This window comes from Grampus griseus, assembly GCF_964374135.1.
Source record: "Grampus griseus genome assembly, chromosome: 3".
In the NCBI taxonomy this organism is placed as follows: Eukaryota; Metazoa; Chordata; class Mammalia; order Artiodactyla; family Delphinidae; genus Grampus; species Grampus griseus.
Genome location: NC_139019.1, coordinates 7,639,377 through 7,661,797, shown reverse-complemented (window position 1 = coordinate 7,661,797; position 22,421 = coordinate 7,639,377). Strand labels below are relative to the sequence as shown.

The 22,421-nt window shown below is 41.8% G+C and overlaps 1 protein-coding gene across 1 annotated transcript in view; it reads left to right on the top strand.

The window, feature by feature from the left end:
• Positions 1-22,421, top strand: part of SEMA5A (semaphorin 5A) — a 349,482-nt gene that overhangs the window by 96,885 nt on the left and 230,176 nt on the right. Inside the window, exons 3-4 of the mRNA XM_082652404.1 lie at positions 1,726-1,825; positions 18,825-18,870. Coding sequence (XP_082508530.1) covers positions 1,726-1,825; positions 18,825-18,870 — 146 coding nt within the window. The remainder of the gene's footprint in view (positions 1-1,725; positions 1,826-18,824; positions 18,871-22,421) is intronic.

Sequence of the window (22,421 nt, the reverse complement as noted above, 5' to 3'; positions counted from 1 at the left end):
CACATCTGTTCTGTGAATCTCTGGTCAGATCTCTCTTTTCCTGGTCCCTAAGCCCCTCAGTCATCTCTCCTTTCTGTGTATGAATACTTCCTGTAACCCTATAAATACCTGTAAAGATCTTATATCTATAGATACTGTGTTTAAAGAAGATATTTGTGCTCCTTCCCTAACTGAATTAAAAACTCCTGGAACAGATCATTTATTAACATCTTTTTATAGCTCCAGGACCTTGTACTTATTTTGCAATAAATAAGGATTTTTTAAAAATATTGACTTCCCTATAAAATGAAGAATTTTATATAAAATACTAAAAACAGTCAAGATAACATGAAAATATCAAAAACCAAATACAGATCTCTATATAACTCAACACTGGTTTCCTTTAAGCAGAATAGAACTTTCAGTTCACGTCCGTTTTTTCCCCCAATAACTGATAGTAGAGAAAAGCCATATTTGTTACACAAAGCTATTGCTTGGAAATAATCTACCTCATTTACATCAACAAAGGCCTTTCTACAAGACATGTGTTAAGACATGGGCATATTTCCATATTAGATCTTTTTTTAGCATCTGGTTTTGTGCAAGAGATTATTTCTGTGCTACACACTTTTTCCGCAAACCAATAACTGTCGATTTGCCAGTTGTCATGCACCTGTTTAGTCAGTGTGACATCACTCAAAATATTAAACTCAAGGAAAAAGACAATCAGGGGCTTCCCTGGTGGTGCAGTGGTTGAGAGTCCGCCTGCCGATGCAGGGGACACGGGTTTGTGCCCCGGTCCAAGAAGATCCCACATGCCGCAGAACAACTAAGCCCGTGAGCCATGGCCGCTGAGCCTGCGCGTCCGGAGCCTGTGCTCCGCAACGGGAGAGGCCACAGCAGTGAGAGGCCCGCGTACCGCAAAAAAAAAAAAAAAAAAAAAAATGGTTAGTTGTCAAGGATAATAATAAGGTTCAGCACAACTGGCAGACAACTCACTGAAGATTTTTTCTGTGTCAGAAATGAGCTAATGAAAGTTGCAAAAATGGCTAATAAGGCTGAGTTCTATCCCTCTTCAAATACTCTCATGTTGTAATAATCGGACTCTAGGCTGGAGGTCATTTAATAGGAGTTAACAGTGCTTGTAAAAAACCTGTCTCTAAAGAGTGGCTATTTTCTGATTTCCCTTAAAAAATGCAAATGAGGCCTAGAATTGACTGTGAATCTCTCATCTAGAAAGGACTGAGAGTGTTTAACTAGTCTAATCTTGGGGCCCAAATAGAAATCTAAAGGGCAGGGAGATGGAATGTCCACTTTGAAAGAAGGCAGATGGTGCTTCTGTGGCTTTTGTGATTTTCCCACATCTTTGGCTCCTTCCCATCAAGCTGCACAGGAAATGATCTTGTTTGCATTCAATATTCCTCTAATGAATCGTGTGAGTGCTGTGTTATTTTCTGCCCAGTCCAGAGGCAAAAGGAAAATGCACATCTGGCTTGTAATCACAACCAAGCATTGATGCTTTGCTTCCTTTTTATTGGGCGGCTGCCCTCTATGTTTTACACGTTCTCAGTGTGGATTATGTGACACCCTGACAGAAACCTCCAGTGGCCCCTAAATGATCACCTGGGGGGCCCTTCAGATCCTCTGAAATGTAACGTTTGCTACCTGATGTGCGTTGTCTGTGGTCCCCAGAGGGGGGAAGAAAATTCGTTTTTATCTTTTTATTTATTTATTTTTCCTCTTTAGAAATTGGCCCCTGGTTGCAGGAGTTCAGAGCGAAGAATGCTGTGGATTTCTCGCAGTTAACATTTGACCCAGGACAGAAAGAACTTCTTGTAGGAGCAAGGTGAGAGAGCTTACATTTTGCCTCCGCAGATATTTTCGGACTTCATTTGACATCTCTGCAGTTACACAAGCTTCTCTGCCGTAGTTGACGAGTGCTAAGTAATATTTAATCTAAGAATGAAATTCCGTACGAGTGTCATGAAGTGTGCTACAACTAATAAGATGACTGCTGCTCTTCATAGCAGGAGTTTATTGGGTGTTTCCCAAGTGCCAGGAGCAGTTCTAACATGAATTCATTTATTTTTTCCACCTGTGGAACCTGAGAGGTAGGTATTGTCACCATCCCTATTTTAGAGGTGAGGAAACTGAGACAGAAGGTGGATAAATGTTACCCCAGGGACACATTTATTATGTTGAATCAAAGATGGACCCAGGTTTCAGTCAAAGTTTGAGTCCAAAAACCATGTTCTTATTTGTCAGTATACTCTTCATCATAATTCTAGACATCAGGAGACCTTGATACCCATTCCAACACGCATCACTACCTTTCTTTGTGACCCCCATTATGATATTTACCAGTCAGTTGAGAATTCAAGGGAGTTGCTATTATTTATTTCTCTTAAGGAGCATGTGCTCCTGTCTCCAGGTCAGTGCCTGACCTTCCAGTTTGAAGGTGAGGCCACTGGAACCCAATCAGAACAGATCTTGTGTTGCATCCCTCGTATTTACCATGACTTCCTTAGAAAACATGTGTAATCCCTGCCTTCCAATCACCTATCCTGCCAGTGTGTTTGAGGATGATGTTTAAAAAATATTTTATGTTCATCTCTTAGGAAAAATGACGTAATAACCCAAAGAGATGATTTGTAGATTTTGGACTCTTCTGGCCTTCAAGGAAAGCACTTTAGGCAGAGGAGTGCACGTTATCTGTTTCGGCCAAATGTACTAGATTATGAAACATACCTTCATAGCAAGAGAGGTTGTGCAATTTCTACGTGAGTGAAGCTAAATCTGGCTTAAGCTCTGGACAAACACTGAACAGTTTCTAGAATCACTGCCTTTGCTCTCAGATCTTAAGAAGACCTCGTTCATCCACCCAACACTTGAAGACTCAAGACGTACGGTCATAACTTAAATGAACAGACAGAAGTCGGTTTAGTTCCTGGCACTTAACATGTCACTTGTATCTCTTTTAGTGTTTATTGATTGGACAGTGAGTATGGATTGGATGGGCTTACTTGGTACTCTTATACTTACTTCAGCCCATTGGGACTAGCTGGGGGATTTCTAATGCTGACTTCCATCAAATTCCATCACTGGGAGCCTGGGCCACGCACTGCAGGGCTTTTTTTTTTTTTTTTTTTTTGCGGTACGCAAGCCTCTCACTGCCGTGGCCTCTCCCGTTGCGGAGCACAGGCTCCGGACGCGCAGGCTCAGCGGCCATGGCTCCCGGGCCCAGCAGCTCCACGGCATGTGGGATCTTCCCGGACCGGGGCACGAACCCGTGTCCCCTGCATCGGCAGGCAGACTCTCAACCACTGTGCCACCAGGGAAGCCCTGCAGGGCTTTTTAACTGGTCTCCTGGCCTCCAGATTTTCTCCTCCTTCTGCACACCATGGCCAAAGTTATCTTTTAAAAATACAAGCCTCAGTAGCTCCTACCGGAGTTCTTATGACTTGTATGCCTTCCGTTATGTTATAGAAGTACTATTTTCTCCAGGGATCACCTGGATTAATTTGGATTTATTAGGCTGTTTTGGTGTGGCCCATCAGACCCTCTGGCTCATCGTCCTACATCCTATAGAGACACACTTTTCATTCTCACATAGTCCAGGCACGAGGAATTATTTATGTTGCCCACAACTATAGAATGTTCTCCTTCTTGCCTCTGGGATTTGGTAATCTCTTTTGCTTTCCTAGAATATTAGCTAACAACCCACCCACATCTCAAGTTATCCACTGGGTGAACTCATACTCATTGTAAAGATCTGGCTCAAGGGTCCTCCTTTGGGACTGAGCTGCTATGTTCCCTGCTCTGTACGGTTCTGTTGGCACACCTGCCATCTCTCTTCATTACTGCACTTATTGCATTATTTCTGTTCATGTTTCACTCTCCCCTTTCCCATTCTCAGATAGTGACGTACCAGATGGTAGAGGATGTGGCTGTCTTTTCTTGTTTTCTCTAAAATGTAGCACACTTTCTCCTCCGGGCAGAAGCTCAAAGATACCTATTGATTCACCATATTTATTTCCAGGATTTGATTTCTATGTGTGACCCTCTGCATTTGGTAGGACGCTTAGGGAAAGGGGGGCTGGAGTCGTAGCAGATTTATTCCAGATGCCTACAGTTGGGCAAGACACAGGGAGTAGCAGTCTCTAAACCCCAAAGCTAATCCTTAGGGAAAACGGACTCTCACCCTTAGCCAAGGGGAAGGGCCCCCTGCTGGGGTAGCAGGTGCAACTATGACCTCAACTGGTGTAGCTGAATCCTGCATGTCTCATTCAACTCTAAAGAGTTTTGGAAACAGTTTTCCTGTGAGCTTGACTCAAAAGACACTCCATTGTTTCTGGAGGTCCTTGGCACTACACAAACAGGGCAGTGTCACATATATGCCTACACTCTGCAGGTGGTAGGCTTTTGGTCAGTGACACAGATTCTCCTAATGGGGATGTGAGAAGCCACTGAGAAAATGAAGATTTGGAAGAGACATCACCGTAGTTCTGTCCTGACTGCAGACAGCACCTGAGAACTGTCCCCAGGGGACACCTATTCCTGAGAGTCTCCAGCCCAGTATCCCCAGAGGGCTCCATTCTCTTATTCCTTGAGGTCTCCATCCCAGCCTCCCTGGAGGTCTCCATCCCAGTGTCCCCGGAAGTCTCTATCCCAGCATTCCTGGAAGTCTCCATCCCAGAGTTTCTCAAGGTCTCTATCCATCTCATTTCACCACAGTCCCAGACCAGCCATGGGAGGGATTGGCCTACCCACTGAGTCAACCTAGCTTGCACTATGGCATAGTGACCAGGAGCAATATAGGATCACCAGACTTAGCACATAAAAGTCCAGGATGTGCAGTTAAACTTGAATTTCAGATAAGCAACCCTAGGAGCATGGGCTGTATTTCTATTCTAGAACAGGACGTGGTACATTGTGGATACTCAGTAACGAAACGAAAGAAAGGGGTAGATGGACTTGCTTAACTGCATGACCTTGAGCCCATTTCGGAGTCTAATTTTCTTATCTTTAAAGTTGATATAATTATTTCTACCCCTTTCAGCTGTTGTGGGGATTAAATGAAATAATCCAGGAAGAGAGATTGTCACAATGACAGGCATCCTGTAAGCATGACGTGGTGGGCAGCTGTGTGGGTATCTGTGGGTTTCCGCATGCGTGTGCATATGCGTTTCAGGCAGATACCACTGAGTGCGGAGAATAGCAATTTTACATAAGATAGTTGCTGGGATGAGGCTCAGAAGGTTTGAGAGGGAGTGTGAGCCAGTTATACAACTTTAAAAATAACCCAGCACTCAGATTCCTGTTTAGGAGGGCTTGACCTAGCAAAAGAAGTTTAGATAGCAGGTGTATATTGCAGAAATCCGTAATGGTTTAAATATATGAGCAGTGGAAAAATACAGTGATAGTATTTTTGTTTTTTCATAGTTAGCACTAGGCCTTGTAAAGCCATTTATTGGATGGTTTCACTTTATACCAGAGATACTTTATGTTCCTGAAATTGAAATCAGTTAAAAATTCTTTGCGAAAAGAAGTTCTGCTGCAAAACAAAAACAAAGACAAACAAAAACAAAAAACAAAACCAACCCAAAAAGCCACTTCTCTTTAGGTGATTTGTGGTTATATAGTACCCGAAGGTAGTTGCATCTGAATTCATGCAATTTCTGGAAGGATCCTTAAATTGACCATTTCCAAGGTGCACATAATCTTTCGTATTATTTTAAAAGCATTGATATTCATATTCTCTTTTACCCATGCCTCTTTAAAAACTAATCATGTTTGTATTTTCAGTGATGAGACTCAGGCACTTTCATTTTAGAGACTGTAGAAAATACTGTAAAGCATAAAGAAAAAACACAATTTCAGAAATAATCACAGTTAACCTTTTCAGTAATGTCCCCGCAGTATTTGATCTGTTTGTTTATACTACTGGAATAATAGTTCATGGATGATTTGTATACTTCTTTGTTAAAAGAACCCACTAAAAAAAGTTTCTACTTTATATATACATGAGAATTCCAAATGAAAGACTATGTTGACGTTTAGAGGTTTGTGTATAATTATAAAAGTAATGACAGTAATAATAGTTCACAAAGTTGATAAAAGTTTCACTTTCATGGTGTATAGGACTGTAACAGCAGATCTGAGAGAGAGTGATGACATTTTCTTCTCCAAATGAATATGTCTTTAGTGTTTTGGGTTCAGTGTATGCATGACAAGTGATTCTGTGCCGAATTCAAATGTTATTCCTAATGGCAACTAACTTGATCCATACACAAAGCAGTGTTTGACAATAATCAGGGCATTGACAAATTAGCCATATTTTTGTAGTGTAAAGCTATACAATAGTAATGAAAAAAAGAGCTTCTCATCAAAAAGAAAGTGAGTTTCTTCCAGCTTTTCTGTTTGTTTCTTGGTCTTTCTTCATTTTGTTCCTGTAAGTTGACTTCTGGTTATCTTACTCTTCTCTAACAAGCCTCAGTGTAATAGAAACATATCATTGAAGGGCATAGTCTTGCAACCTATGATATTTTAGGAAGGACACTTACCTGTGAGCTCTCACGCAAGTGCCTGTGAGTCCGGGAGGCTCACCCGTCTGCCGATGATTAAGGTGATGGGATTGACGCTCATAGACCCAACACTGAGTCAGGTGAAAATCATAACTGATGACAAATATAAGATTTATGTATGTCTTGGGAAATTTTTAATTTCAACTCTACTAAAACGGGAACATTATGAAGATATCAATTGAAAGGGTAGCAGGGATGCTGGTACCCATGTGAGTACCAGCCGAGAGCCATGTGTGTGCCTTGTACGGAACTCTTTGACTTGCCATTGCAGTCAATAGACTATTTCCGTATATTGAAAGATATTTCTGTACACGTATCTGTGTGACAAATAGCACGGATTTCTAATCAGCATGTTTACTACTAAAAATAAGAAACTAGGGCTTCCCTGGTGGCGCAGTGGTTGAGAGTCCGCCTGCCGATGCAGGGGACACGGGTTCGTGCCCCGGTCTGGGAAGATCCCACCCGTGAGCCATGGCCGCTGAGCCTGTGCATCTGGATCCTGTGCTCCGCAATGGGAGAGGCCACAACAGTGAGCGGCCCGCAAACGGCAAAATAAATAAATAAATAAATAAATAAATAAATAAATAAATAAATAAACCCCAAGTGCTTTCAAGACAAATCTTGGTCTTTCCTATAGTCACAGCAAATTGGTCTTGACAAATTTTAGTGTATTACTTTAAACGATTGTTTTGCCCATGGTTTGAATCTTCAGAAATAAAGATAAAAGGGAAAGATTAACTTTCTTTTGTTATGCTGGGACTGAATTTGCTTTAAGTATTCCAAGCATAAGTTCTCATAAGATCACATTAAATGAATGAGCAGGCTTCTATGTAATTAGTGTAAATTGCTCCTTTCAAAATGATTTTGCCATTGGTTCTAAACAAGTGGAGCTAAATTTTAGAGTCACATAAGTGTCACCTTTGAAAACTGACCAATAGAATTCTCTCTTTTTCTGGTGGTTATAATTACTGTTTTTCTTTTAAAGTTTTACCTTGGCATTAATCTGTTGGAAGCAGTCTATAATTCAAAGAAAAACTGGAGATTTTTACGAGATCAGCAATTCTGCTTGCAGTAGCCACAGCTTCTTTCCATTTTCCAAAGGACACATTTTAGTCAAGTTTATACACTTAAAGGGAACTCTCGCTAAGTGGAGTGAAATCAGCAATTAGGAGTGAATCCAAAAAGCAGTAAACCCCCATCATGCAAAGAAATCCGAGGTAATGATGATGTTGACATTGTATTTACATTAAATGCGACTTAGGAAAACAGCTGGTGATGAAAGGAAGGATGGAGCTGTTATTTCTGCTTTTCATTCTTAGCCCAGCCCAACAGGATTTTTTTTTCGACTGCACTTTAAGGTTTAAATATTTCCTTCTCCCTGTTGGCTCTTGATTCATAGGTGTGTTTTGCTCTTAAGATTCTCTTTGCTTATCTTCCTCCGTCTCCCTCTTCTCCCCTGTCGGCCAACAGGCCTGTTTGATTAATTAACCTAATCTGTGTTAAAAAAGAGAATCCATTCTTTGTCTACCTGCTTTGGTACCTTTCTGCCCAGAATTTACCAACAGCAGTGTACCTAAGTATCACCCGGGGCATTCATTCAGAAGGCAGCTTCCTCTGCCCCTCCTTCCAGCTCTGCGGATCCAGGGGGCTGGAAGGTGGTCCCAGAGTGTGAGCTTTTAACAAACAGGTGGTCTGCAGACACTCCTGTGGGAAAGACGCCCAACCATTGTCTTCCTTTTGCTGTTATTAAAAACAAAATAGTCTCTGCGTTTTCTTCTCTGCTGGAGGTGGGGAGAAGACAGACCTAGCAGAATAGTGACTTATTAGGTTATAAATATACATACAGTCTTCCCTTTTCCCATATTCCCTGAATGAGTCAACAAAGGAGTGTGATAAAAATTAACCAACCTCTTTGAGTGCATGTGTGTGCTACAAGTTTTGAGTGTTGAGAGCTTGTTTCCTAACCAGTCCCACATGGGGTCCATCAGAATTAGTTCACATAGTTACTCTTCATTCATCAAATATTTATTGAACCTACTGTGTGCCAGGGAGTATCCTAGACATTGGTGAAACGAAGATGCAGCAGTCTCTACCTGATAAAGACTTTAGAGCCTAGTGCAAGGGTTGGCAGGCTAAGGCCCCTAGGTTGGCCTCCTGATTTTTTAAATAAAGTTTTATTGGCACACAGCCACATCTGTTCATTTGCATATTGCCTGTGGCTGCCTTCCTGCTTTCACTGCGGAGATGAGTCATTCCAACAGGACCACAAAGGTGCAGTATTTGCTACTTAGCCCATGAAAAGGTTTCCTCACTCCTGGCCTGGTGGATATGAGGAATACAAGCAATTAATTTCTCCAGGGAGGCCTGAATAAAGGGCCTTGGAAACACCAAGAGGAAAGAAAGGTGATGGTCCTTGGGGGTGAAAAGGGTTCACTGCGAAGGTGCTTTTTCAGTTGGGCCTCGGAGAGGAATTAGGGGTCTGGCAGGTGGGAGAGAGTCTTCCTGCCAGAAGGACCATAGAACGGGGAAGTCAGAGATCCTGATGACACTGAAAAGAACACACCTTGACTGGACCTGTTAATGACGGAGAGGAGGAGTAGTTGTAGATGAGGCTGGAGAATTATATTATGGAGCAGCTGGGATTTCATCCTCTAGCCCAGTGGTTCCAATTCCGGCAGTCAGGAGAGTTGTCTGAGAAATCTTTCAAGAATGCTGATGGCCATGCCTCTCCTCAGAACATTTGAATTAGACTTTCTAGAAGTAATGTTGGAATATTTGGTTTAATCAAGCCTCTGGTAATCTCCTGGCCTGGAAAATTTGAGAACCTCTGCTAAAGACAGTAGGAACTCAGGAGATTTCTAAGGCCATACATTTACATGCTCAGGTTTGCATTAGGGAGGTGCTTCCACCATAACTGCGTGCAGAGTGCACTAGAGTTTGGAGGTATGGATAGCAATCGGGGGCTAGGGATCAGGAGACAGTAGTGAGAACTTCAACTTAGGCAGTGAAAGTGCAAATGGAGACAAGTCAGATTTGAGAAGTATTTCAGAGCTGAGTTTGACAGTGGTTGATGGCCAATCACGATTGGTGGCTGAGGGCAAGGGTCAAAGATAAGATTTGGGAGTGAGATTTGAAAGTGTGGCTTGTTGTAATGACATCAGCTGGGACTGAGCATTTGAGAAATGAGCTGTAATTCTTCGATTATTTGAAGCTACATGAGAAAAAAAATCTCAGATTTTACTAACTCTGAAGATAACCCAGAAAAATAGTGTATATGGAGATAATTTGAAGAGTGAATATTCCTAGGAAAGCATAGGTGAAAGGAATCATAGAATAACACGATATTTTTTCAAATGAAAAATGATCTCTATTAACTGAAAAATGAAAGGAACAAATCAAATACCCAATGGACCAGCAAAAGCAGAAGTCGTGAGTTAAATTTAGAGCAGTTAAGTCACCATCTGTAACCCTCAAAGCACTCAGAGATTTGCACATAATATTTAGAACATAATAAAATTTAAATTATCAGTGTGATTACTGACAGTATTGATTAGTAACTTTGTCCCTAAATATGCTTATGGGAAAAGGTTTTTCTGGTTTCTTATCTCTGAAATTTGCTAACAGCACTGGTCTTAATTGTTGCATGCCACTAAAAATCCACCTTTGTTATTTGATTCTACTTGCAAAATAGTAAGAGGTTATCCATCTACTTCTGTGCCTTTTAATCTTGGTATTTAAACATATAAGAGCACTATTAAAATGGTTTGATTTTGGATTTGATGTATTCTTTGAAACCTATATATAGTAACCAAGACTTTTCAGGGGTTTAAAATAGACTTTTTGGGCTAGGTAATGAGATAAGCCAATACAATTTTGGGAGAGTGAGTACTAGACACGTATGGTAACAACAACAATAATAAAATCAGAATTATTTAAAATGTTTTATAGCCTAAAGTACATATATTTATTTTTTTTGAAGAGGGTTGAAAAAATTCTGACTGAGGAGGTAGCTCATAATATGACATTATAATATTATACATGTGTCACCATATTTCAAAATACATTAGCAAAGTACAAAAATTAACATTCAAAAACTGTGATCTGAATGTGATACCACTATTTAAATATAGCACTATATCTTTAAAATAACTTGGTAATATTAAAACTGAATTAAGGTCCCAGAAACTTATGGGAAAAGAACTTTAAAGAGATATTTTCGGAATGGTTATAATAACAGAAAAAAATAAAGGCTCCTAGAATTTGTTTAGAATCAATCGGCATAGTGAAAGTCTTAGGAATAGCAAGAATAGATAGGTTTGTGAAGTACATGACAAGGTTACAGGCTGAAATTAAATCTTCATATTCTTAAAATTTTGATGTGATTGAGATATTAAATATTTACATGTAGATAATTAAAATAATTTTTAGGAAAACATTTTGTGCTATAAAGGATATAGTTACTACTTTAGCTTCAAAGTCACACTTACATTTTAATCTTTAGGTCTATCAATGCAACTGAAAATTCGGGAGTCATGTAGGAAGTCACAGTGTCAGGCTTTGTGCCAGTGGGTTATTGACAAAGTTAGGACAGAATCGTGCAGTGAACGGAAATCACAGAGCAGATGAAGCTGGCACAGGTACAGGTGAGACTAGCTTCACCATCACATTTACCCAAGTGGTCACAGTTTACGTGCAGTGGGTATTCTATCCTCAGATTGTTTCATCATCAACAATGGTCTAAACTTTTATTAAACAACAAACATAAGTTTCTATCACTGTTGTTTAAAACATTTTTTATAGGTTTACTGTCTCTTTTCAATTTACTTGATTTTCTTAGTGCCAAGTGCAAGTCTGTCTTTCTTAATTATTCCATCTTCTGCTCCTCAGTTATAAGCAAGCCTCTGACCTACATGTTCAATAAGAACTTGGAATTTTTTCCTTTGATTTTATAGCTGTATTCATCAGAGACCAACTGAGTTATTCTAAGAGAATGTCATTTTAAAACACCTGTGTCTTTCATAATTAATGGAGGTCAGAGTTGAGTTTTATAGTCTCTCTAGATAAAATGAGTCATTTAGTTAATATGCTCATGATGGCTCAACCTTTTCTTTAATGCTGGCTGAATTTTATTACTTTACATGAAGACACAAATGAACTTTGTCTATTAAGGCCATCACTGCTACCTCAGAGACTATGTTGTTGTGCTTAGTGATTTGCTGCTAATAGGCCACTGGGGGATGTGATGAGAGGTAGGAATGAGTTATTCAGTCCTATAGTCAAAAAGAAATACACTGTGGTGAAGAGGGAGACCACACACTCAGGTGTCCAGTGGGGGAAGGATGAATGGGCTTCACAATTGTCAGTTTGTATCTGCCAAATTAAATGGCTTTGTGATTTGAATTATTCAGTTGATTGGATTTCTGTATTCCTCATATATCACTCCTAAAAGTAATACGGTTACTACATTTGAATGTGCAATGTCAAATTTTATTCCAAGGCATTTGAAAAAAAGTAAGTTCACACCAAGGAAAGAAGATCCCATACTTTCATTTACTATGGCCATAAAATTGAACCTTTACAGCCTGGTTAAACTCTTGCTTTGTACTTCTATGATGAGAGGGGGGACCTGGCAACAGAGACTAGCTCCCCTAAGCTACACAACTAATACGCTCCTAGAATCTAATCTCTTAACCTTCTGCACCACTGCCTTTCTCCCTGAAGAATATGGCTGTATTCCTCATCACTACCTATTTACATCTAGGGGTGTTAGGAAGATTAATGAGGCCACTTAAATATTTTGGGTTGCTCAAAGCATTGCCCTACTAGAGAAACTGACCTTATGTGAAACATTTGGTTAGCATTCCTTTTGGCTGGGAGCCAGAAGCATTACTCCTTCTTGTTGGAAAGGTTGGTAGCCTTTCTTGTGAACCTCACATATATTGTTTTTCCTCCTCTGTGTGCTTACAATTGTAAGATAAAGTGGTTGCCTCTTCTGCAGTGCCCTGGAGAGCTGCCAATTGCAGGGAACCATAGATCTTACTTTAGTGCCGGAGTGACCCAGCATTTGGGAGTATCCATTTTTTATTCCCTTTAGAAGATTTTCTTTCTTTTTGTAACCTTTAACTTCATAGGTCGTTGACCTAAACTGTGATGGATCAAGCTGTCTTGGGAGATTTCTGGTCCCTCATGTTGCTAGCTGAGCTGGATTTTTTCCAAGCAAAAATACTTGGCATTGTATTTGGGACCAAATAGTTTAAGGACAGGGTTTTGAGAATACTGGAATCCACTCTATGTTTTGTCAGATTCTGAGGTCCAGGGAGGTGATTAGGGAATTCCACAAATTTTTCATGTATGTTTCATCCTTCACAATTTTTTAAAAAAATTGTTGAGAGGAGCTTCAAGATGGCGGAAGAGTAAGACACGGAAATCACCTTCCTCCCCACAAATACATCAGAAATACATCTACATGTGGAACAACCCCTACAGAACACCTACTGAACGCTGCCAGAAGACCTCAAACCTCCCAAAAGGCACGAAACTCCCCACGTATCTGGGTAGGGCAAAAGAAAAAAGAATAAACAGAGACAAAAGGATAGGGACGGGACCTGCACCAGTGGGAGGGAGCTGTGAAATAGGAAAAGTTTCCACACACTAGAAGCCCTTTCACTGGCGGAGACCGGGGTTGGGCAGCGGGGGAAGCTTCGGAGCCACGGAGGAGAGCACAGCAACAGGGGTGCGGAGGGCAAAGTGGAGAAATTCCCGCACAGAGGATCGGTGCTGACCGGCACTCACCAGCCCGAGAGGCTTGTCTGCTCACCCGGCGGGGCGGGCGGGGGCTGGGAGCTGAGGCTTGGGCTTTGGTCGGATCCCAGGGAGAGGACTGGGGTTGGCAGCGTGAACACAGCCTGCAGGGGGTTAGTGCACCACGGCTAGCCGGGAGGGAGTCCGGGAAAAGTCTGGAACTGCCTAAGAGCCAAGAGACCATTTTTTCAGGGTGCGCGAGGAGAGGAGATCCAGAGCGCCGCTTAAAGGAACTCCAGAGATGGGCAGGAGCCGGGGCTATCAGCGGGGACCCCAGAGACAGGCATGAGATGCTAAGGCTGCTGCTGCCGCTGCCAAGCAGCCTGTGTGCTAGCACAGGTCACTCTCCACACCTCCCCTCCTGGGAGTTTCCTTAATTTCACTTTCAGATTTTTCATCATTAGTGTATAGGAATGCAAGAGATTTCTGTGCATTAATTTTGTATCCTGCTACTCTACCAAATTCATTGATTAGCTCTAGTAGTTTTCTGGTAGCATCTTTAGGGTTCTCTATGTATAGTATCATGTCATCTGCAAACAGTGACAGCTTTACTTCTTCTTTTCCGATTTGTATTCCTTTTATTTCTTTTTCTTCTCTGATTCTTATGGGTAAAACTTCCAAAACTATGTTGAATAATAGTGGTGAGAGTGGGCAACCTTGTCTTGTTCCTGATGTTAGTGGAAATGGTTTCAGTTTTTCACCATTGAGAATGATATTGGCTGTGGGTTTGTCATATATGGCCTTTATTATGTTGAGGAGAGTTCCCTCTATGCCTACTTTCTGGAGGGTTTTTATCATAAATGGGTGTTGAATTTTGTCAAAAGCTTGTTATGAGTAGTGCTAAGACTTGAATTGTCTCAAAATGATTTGTAAATGCACCTGTGAATGAACAATGATGACGAAATAATTGTACTGTAAGAATGATTCCCTTGTATGTGTGTGTGTGTTTGGTGCCAGTTAAATTAGAAAGGGACATTGGATGACTGACTAGTGACGCCATTTGGCACAATGGGATAAGGGACAGCAAAGTGTGTGTGGGGGGTCTTGTTTCTAATCATAGAACTTTCTCTGAATCCTAATAATCTTGGATAAATCATAGTGCACCTCCTAATTTACAGAAGTTTCCTCATCTAAAAGTTGAGGGGTATATACTTTCTAATGACAACCTAGCTCCAAATTCTTGGGTTCTATGATTTTTTTAGGTCAAAAAAAATTGAGGATGGGTTAAAAGATCACCACCTTACATCTTGTAACCCAGGAAATACCAAAGGAAAATTTCAAAACCTTGGTGCTTCTCTTTATTAGGGTCTTGGGCATGGTGATGGTGGTGGTGGTGATGGTATCTCATAATTACTGTGTTGTTTTTCCTAGTAAGCATGCCCCTCTTCTCTGCCCCTTCTTTTCACCTATTGAATACCTCTGCCATACTGATTGATTACTGATGAGATGGTTGTGCGGGTACCATAGTTCTCAGATGTCTGTGGAAGGAAGAGTAAATGGTTGAAATCCACCTAGGTAATGCCTGGGGGAACAGAGGGGTCCCTTTTCAGACTGTTGGGACCTGAGAGGCAGAAGTGGCCAGCAGAGTTAGATTTTGTTGGAGAGAAATAGGATGAGAGTGTGGCATGTTTGTCATCGTAAATCAGTGTCTTCCTGTCTCAGTCCATTTGGGCTGCTCTTACAAAATACCACAGACTGGTGGCTTATAAACAGAGATTTATGTCTCACATTTCTGGGGCTTGGAGGTCCAAGATCAGGGTGTCAGCCTGGTTGGGTTCTGGTGAGGGTCCTCTCCTAGGTTGCAGATGGCCAACTTCTTGCTGCGTCCACACATGGTGGAAGGGGCAAGGGAGCTCTCTGGAGCCTCTTTTATAAGGGCACTAATCCCATTTGTGAGGGTTCCACCCTTATGACCAAATCACCTGCCAAAGGCCCTACCTCCTAATACCGTCACCTTTGAGGGTTGGATTTCAACATACGAATTTTGGGGAGAAATCAACATTCAGACCATAACACTTCCCCCGTGAAAAACACCTGAAAACGGGACCCAGAGAATGAGCTCTATACCTCCTTCTACCCTTAGCACAACGAGAGAGACTTGGAACTTTTCTGTCCAGTCACCCTGCCCATAGCTCCACAGAAAATCATGGACACTACCATCTTCTTTCCTCAGTTATGTGAAGGCCTTCCAGCTCTTCCTTAGTGTATGAGAGCTGCCTTTCTAGAAAGTTCTCAGAGACAGATACTGTAGTGTGGGCATTCATGCTTGTATACGTGTATGTGTGTGGGGCAGGGGTGGGAGGAGAGAAAGAGAGAGAGAGAGAGAGAGCCTTGCAATATCATCAAAGCTCTCAACCAATTCATTGATTAAAAATATGAATGGCTTCTTTTTTGGGAATATTTGTAGAAAAGTTTTTCTTAAAAGAGCCAGTGAGTTGGAAAGAGTGGGATGACTGGGTCCCAGAACCAAGACAAGATAAACAATGTTATCTTCTTTCCTAAAAATCCAGTGGTGCCGCCACCATCCCTACTGACAACAACCCCAATACCTGAACACACAGAGGTAAATGTGCCCGCTTATGCCCGTAACCTGCCATTGCTGGAGGGCGGAAATGCTCTTTCCTTCTCCCTAAATGGAGAAGATGCTGAGAATTTCAACATGGCTGGAAATTTTAATATTTTCCATAAACTGCCTAGAAGTAGCTACTGTTAATTGAGTGCTGATAATGGCTCAGACACCATTATTCTAAGTGTTTTCCTTGGCTTTAAACCTCACAACAACATCGGGGGTAGATATGACTGTTAGCTCCATTTTACAGTTGAAAAGATTGAAGCATACAGTGCTCAGCTTTCCCCCTGCCCGCCCAGGTTGTCTGGTGGCAGAGCTTTGTCCTTTGCACAAATGTTCTTTTTTTTTTTTTAACATCTTTATTGGAGTATAATTGCTTTACAATGGTGTGTTAGTTTCTGCTTTATAACAAAATGAATCCATTATACATATACATATGTTCCCATATCTCTTCCCTCTTGTGTCTCCCTGCCTCCCACCCTCCCTATCCCACCCCTCTAGGTGGTCACAAAGCACCGAGCTGATCTCCCTGTGCTATGCGGCTGCTTCCCACTAGCTATCTATTTTACATTTGGTAGTGTATATATATATGTCCATGCCACTCTCTCACTTCGTCCCACCTTACCCTTCCCCCTCCCCGTGTCCTCAAGTCCATTCTCTAGTAGGTCTGTGTCTTTATTCCCGTCTTGCCCCTAGGTTCTTCATGACCTTTTTTTTTTTCTCTTCGATTCCGTATATGTGTGTTAGCATACGGTATTTGTTTTTCTCCTTCTGACTTACTTCACTCTGTATGACAGACTCTAGATCCATCCACCTCACTACAAATAACTCAATTTTGTTTCTTTTTATGGCTGAGTAATATTCCATTGTATATATGTCACACTTCTTTATCCATTCATCTGTTGATGGACACAAATGTCCTTAACCACTAGGCAACACTGCCCCCCGTAGTGGAGGGGCAGGGACTGTTGGCAGCTTCCTGCAGCTGGAAGCCCACGATGTAGCCAGCCTGAGGGTAGGGAGCCGTGGCGTTCATAAAGGCAATGAGTGCGAGTGCGTCGGGGCCAGTAATTGCCTCTGGGGCCTCTTCTAAGCCCATCATCTGAAAGATTTATCTGTGTGTACGTGTAGATCTCTAAAGTCTCTTAGAGCAGTTGTGCTGGTATCTGTTCCACATCACGTGAGAGCCTGGCAACTCTTCGAATGCCAGGCAGCCTCCAGTGGCGTTTACCTTGGCAGCTCGGCTCCGCTCCCCCGTGTCTGCGCTGAGTTCTCATTCCTTCCGCCGCAGGACGACCTTTCTGGTGGAAAACTTGCAGACTAAACAGAAGTAGACTCTGCTGCCACATTCCCTCCTCAAAGGCATCCTGAGCTCTGCGTAGAGGGATGATTCGACTGTAAGGAAAGAGAGGGGACGCTTCTCCCAATGGCTTTGTGAGGGAAGCGCCACGTGCCACGCACTGCTTCTCTGGTGTTGTTTCGGAGGTTAAATTGGAGGCTCAGAAAGAGTGTGTTGAACAAGCCATTGTAGTGGTTGAGGAGGCAGTTTTCAGCGTGCAGGATGGCAGTGTTCCCGTGGCGGGGGGCACATTGTGAGAACACTGAGCGCGCAGGGGGCGCTGCCTGGGACTCGTGAGCCCGCCCTAAAGGTGATTGGAATCCCTTCTGTTCCTCCGGCAGTGCATGCGTGCTACTGGTAGCAGCCTGCCCGGGATGGAGTCGTCCCTGTTGATTTGTGCTCCCCGTTGCATCCACACCATAGGGATGTTTCTTGGTTCTCTCAGGGCTGTGCCCATGGCCTGTCGTGGCTGTCCCTTGTCACCTCTACTGGGACAGCGTGTTCACTTCTGACATCTGCCCGCCTTCCCAGAGAATGAAAGTCATTTACTTTTGTTTCTTGCTGGTGCCGGGGGAGTTTTGTTATTCTCCTGATGCCACAGTAATCACCTTGGACCAGTCCATTATAACAATAGCCTCAGCTTCTCCGAGACCCCTCCCCACTCATGCGTTCTGAGGGGCTGCTTCCCACTACATGCCAATTTCTCCCTGCCATCGTTGCTCACACCTGGGTGGACCTTCTCCGCCATCCATCCTTGGGTTGCTTTCCTGCTGCACCAGCTTCTCATCTACATGATGTTAAGGAGATGTTCGTTCATGGCTTGAGCTGGAGGCCAATCCCTTGTTTCTAAAAGTCACAACAGTGCAGTTCAAAGTCTCACGTGACTGCTACATCCCCCCCCCCCCCCAGCTCTGCGGATCTCTGTTGTGTATTTCACGGTTCTTCCCCTTCGTTGTTGAAAGCTGATCGCTTCCTTTTCTCTGGCTTCCTCTTTCACGCTTGGGCAGCCAGAGCTGACTCTTTCAAACAGTCAGACAGACAACAAGTTCATGCTTCTAAACTTATTACACACTGAATCCATCCAGCGAGGCAGAGCGGTGTAATGCTCAGACCATTGGTGAATTCAAAACCTGGATGTGTTTTAATTATACAACATGGTGAATGTAGGTGATCTGTCAGGATAAAGGCTCCTGAAGAGTGGTTTTATATCATCTTGCTTAACTTAAACTCAGTTTCAGCATTAAAGACCCACTTCCGCTTGTCCATTTCACATCGATTAAGAGAGCTGATTAATAATTTAGATATACCTTAGTCCCCACCCCTTATTCCTTAGCTTTCTCACCAGTCTCAAATGTGTGTTTCTGTTGACGTATTGAACGCCTCTTTGAACTCTGAGTTCCAAAGAAAACTGTGTGACACACAGTCTTAGCAGGAGATTGCTTCAGAAGCCAAAAATTGTTGGGGTTTTTTCCCCTTATTCTCATAATTTTTACGTACTGTAATTTTTTTAGATCTATTAAAAATGAAACTGCTCTCTTTTTGTATTTTGTAGAAACTACCTCTTCAGATTACAGCTTGAGGATTTGTCTCTGATCCAGGTAGGTGCAATTTATTTTTCTCAAACTTTCATTTTTTATCTCAATTAGCTCCGTGTTTGAGGGGATGAAGACAGATGTATGTGAAGGTATTAATCAAGCCAGAGCAGACCGTTCCTTCCTCAGCAGGTCAGGCCATGGGATGCCTGGCTGCCCTCTTTGACATGAGTCATCACCTGCCTTAATTCCCAATTAGCCCTCTTCCTACTGTGCGGCCTCTCCTCCTTTCATGGGTATCACCCTGATTTACTCTTCCCCAAATGATAGATAATTCAAAGGGCATTTCCTCAATGTTAGGAAGTGGCCTTTTCCCCCTAGTTAGAATCATCATTGATTATTTAGTGTGATGCATCCAGCCACCATATTCTTGTAAAAATCAGCCCCCTTTAGAAAAACACCTTTGTTTCCTCTTTATTATTTATAATTAAATAAATATGACTCTACGGCTTAAAAACCACATATAGGGCTTCCCTGGTGGTGCAGTGGTTGGGAGTCTGCCTGCCGATGCAGGGGACATGGGTTCGTGCCCCGGTCCGGGAAGATCCCACATGCCGCGGAGCGGCTGGGCCGGTGAGCCATGGCCGCTGAGCCTGCACGTCCGGAGCCTGTGCTCCGCAACGGGAGAGGCCACAACAGTGAGAGGTCCGCGTACCGCAAACAAACAAACAAACAAAACCACATATAACAAAGAATTAGTGATGATAGATAAAAATGAAATTTACCTACTTGTGTTTTTTTGCGGTTTGAAGAAGGAGGAACCTGAGATGCTTATGCCTGGATAGAGTGTTTATTTTAGTGGCAGATCTGAACCACAAAGGCCCACTTCACCCTGTTAGTCTTTTAGAAGGGTCTCCTTGGAGAAGGACAGGGTCATGGCATAAATACCCACTTCACCAAGATTCTGGAATTCCCCATGGAGCATGCCAGAATCCTTGGGCTATGTGTAGTTCGGAAAAATTCTTTAATCACCCTCATCTACCAGAGTTCTAAGAAGTGATTGGAGAGAAGTTTATATTATTTTCTTCTCTTATGTGATGCTGATATTTGGGAACATTCAGGAAACTTTAGATCTAGGGTTTAATAGTAGATCTATGTTTTATTCACCAGGCCTTTAAAATAAGCCAGTACCCCCCAGAAAACTAATATTGGTAAAGCACTTTGAAAACCCATAGACCTGGATTTGTGATCTAGCTCTGTGACTCCCAGCAATTGGGGGTTTCCTCATCTGTGGAATGACCACAAAACACTACCAACCCCCTACTGTCTTTGCTAGAATTAAATAGAGTAAGGCATGCACAAGAGATAAGGCATAGTACTTTTGCAACAAATGTTAATCACTTTTGTTTTTTAAAAGTGATAACAATAAATAATAACTTCTTATAATTATTTCATCACACTGGACAATGAATTGTCTTTCCACTGCAATTTGGTAATATAAGTGAAGTCTTTAAATGAGTTGATGATTGGTAAAATTATGAGTGTATTAATAAGAACTCAGAATGATCAGCAGTTAATGCAGAATACCATTTTAAAGCTCTGGTTTTAAATAATCTTTTATAAAATATATAGATCATTCGATAGGATTATGCTCATTTTGATTCTCAGGGTATAGTATATTATTTGGCATATTGTGTGTGCCGAAAAAGTGAAATGTGCAGATATGTGTGTGTGCGCCAACGTATGTTTCCATATCCATGTGCATTGATTTCCTAGTTTCCCAGCTCCTGTGGCTGAGAAGGTCTAGAATATTGTCATTCTAATAGCAATGAGCACACTTAATACCCAGTACTTGGTTTCTAAATTTCATTCTCCATTAAAACGAACCAAGCCTTGGGACTTCCCTGGTGGTCCAGTGGTTAGGACTTTGAGCTTCCACTGCAGGGGGTGTGGATCACTGGTCAGGAACTAAGATCCCACATGCTGTGTGGCCAAAAATAAAAAAAAAAAGAACCAAGCCTTCTTGGAGAAGTAGCTGATTCCAGGGCCTGGACAACCAAAGTTCCAGATAAGCCTGGAAGATTTTGATGTTTCAGAAATTAAGGGAGTACTCAAAGAATGATGAGACCAGGTCAAAAGGTTATAGGAGCCAGCTTGATGTGGGCTCACTGAAGAAATCTGGGACAATTTGATTGTTAGAATAAGTAATGATAGTATCAGGTTATAACACAGTGAATCAACTATGAGTAAATACTATGAGTAAACACTAACATAAAAATAAATGAATAAACAAATGAGACAGAAGGGACTGCTCTTCCTTACTCTAAAATGCCAACTAATAAATGTTGAAGGAATGATTTAATTAGAAAATTATAATTTGACAACACTCACACTAAAAACTGATTCAGGCAAAAATGATCAATGGATGCAAAATTTGTGGGTGAGAGTTTGATGATGACCAAGATAGCTATATAGTCTCAAAGTCTTTACCTATAAAATGCGTATTAATTGCCAGAGGAAAACCTGTGACTTGATAATGAAGATAGCTGACCAGTACCATGATAACCAGCTAGTTAAAGGTACTTTCGCTAGGAATGGGGCAAAGAGTTAGTATAAGCTTCCTGATTAGATGCACTGAAAAGGCCACAGCAAGATTTCCACGATATTAAAGCCAAAAATTATAACCAGTTTCATCATGAGGAACCATCACACAGACCAAACCTGAAGGCCATTCTACAAAAAACTGGTCTCTACTCTTCAAAAATCACCAAGTCAAAAGAAAAAAGAGCTATTCTATCATAAAGGGGAAAAAAAGTACACATGTCAACTGAATGAAACATTTTATTCAAATTGCATCTTGGAACAGGAAAATAATTTTTTCTTGTTGTAAAGGACACTCTTGGGACAACTGGTGAAATTTTACTGTCTGCGGAGAAGATAGTAGAAATGTATTAATATCCTGACTTTGGTAACTGTAATGTGATTATGAAGGAGAATGTCTTTGTTCTTTAGACAAACCTTCTGAGATAAATAAGGGTGAAGAGTATCATTTCTGAAACTTATTCTGAGGTGATTTAAAAAATTACTCTATGTGTATATACATATATATATATATGTTTATGGGCATACACATGCACACACACACGCATGCATGCATGCACACAGAGAGAAAGAATGATAGAACAAGTACGATAAAATGTTAATGAGGGAACTCTAAGAATCTAGGTGAAGGGTTTATGAGAGTCCATTGAACTTTGCTTGCAACTTTTCTCGATGTTATTTTGAAATAAATAGCTGCAAAAAATCAGGAGATGCATTTGCCATTACTGTGTGTATAATGTTATTTTAGGGGCAAGGGAACTAACTGTAGTTTCCTCATTATTGCTTCTCATTGTCATGACTACCTTTTGGTGGAAATCAGGTTGAGGTTACTGATGAAATTGAAGTGTTCTTATTGAGGTTTGGAAAACTCATCAGCATCACCTCCTGGTAAGAGAGAGCACAGGCTGCTGACATAGGGCCAAGCAGGATGACAGGGGCTTTCCGAATGGAAGCTTTGACAACACGGCCCTAATAACAGACGTCAGACCACGCGGTGCGGTGGGTACACACAGCGC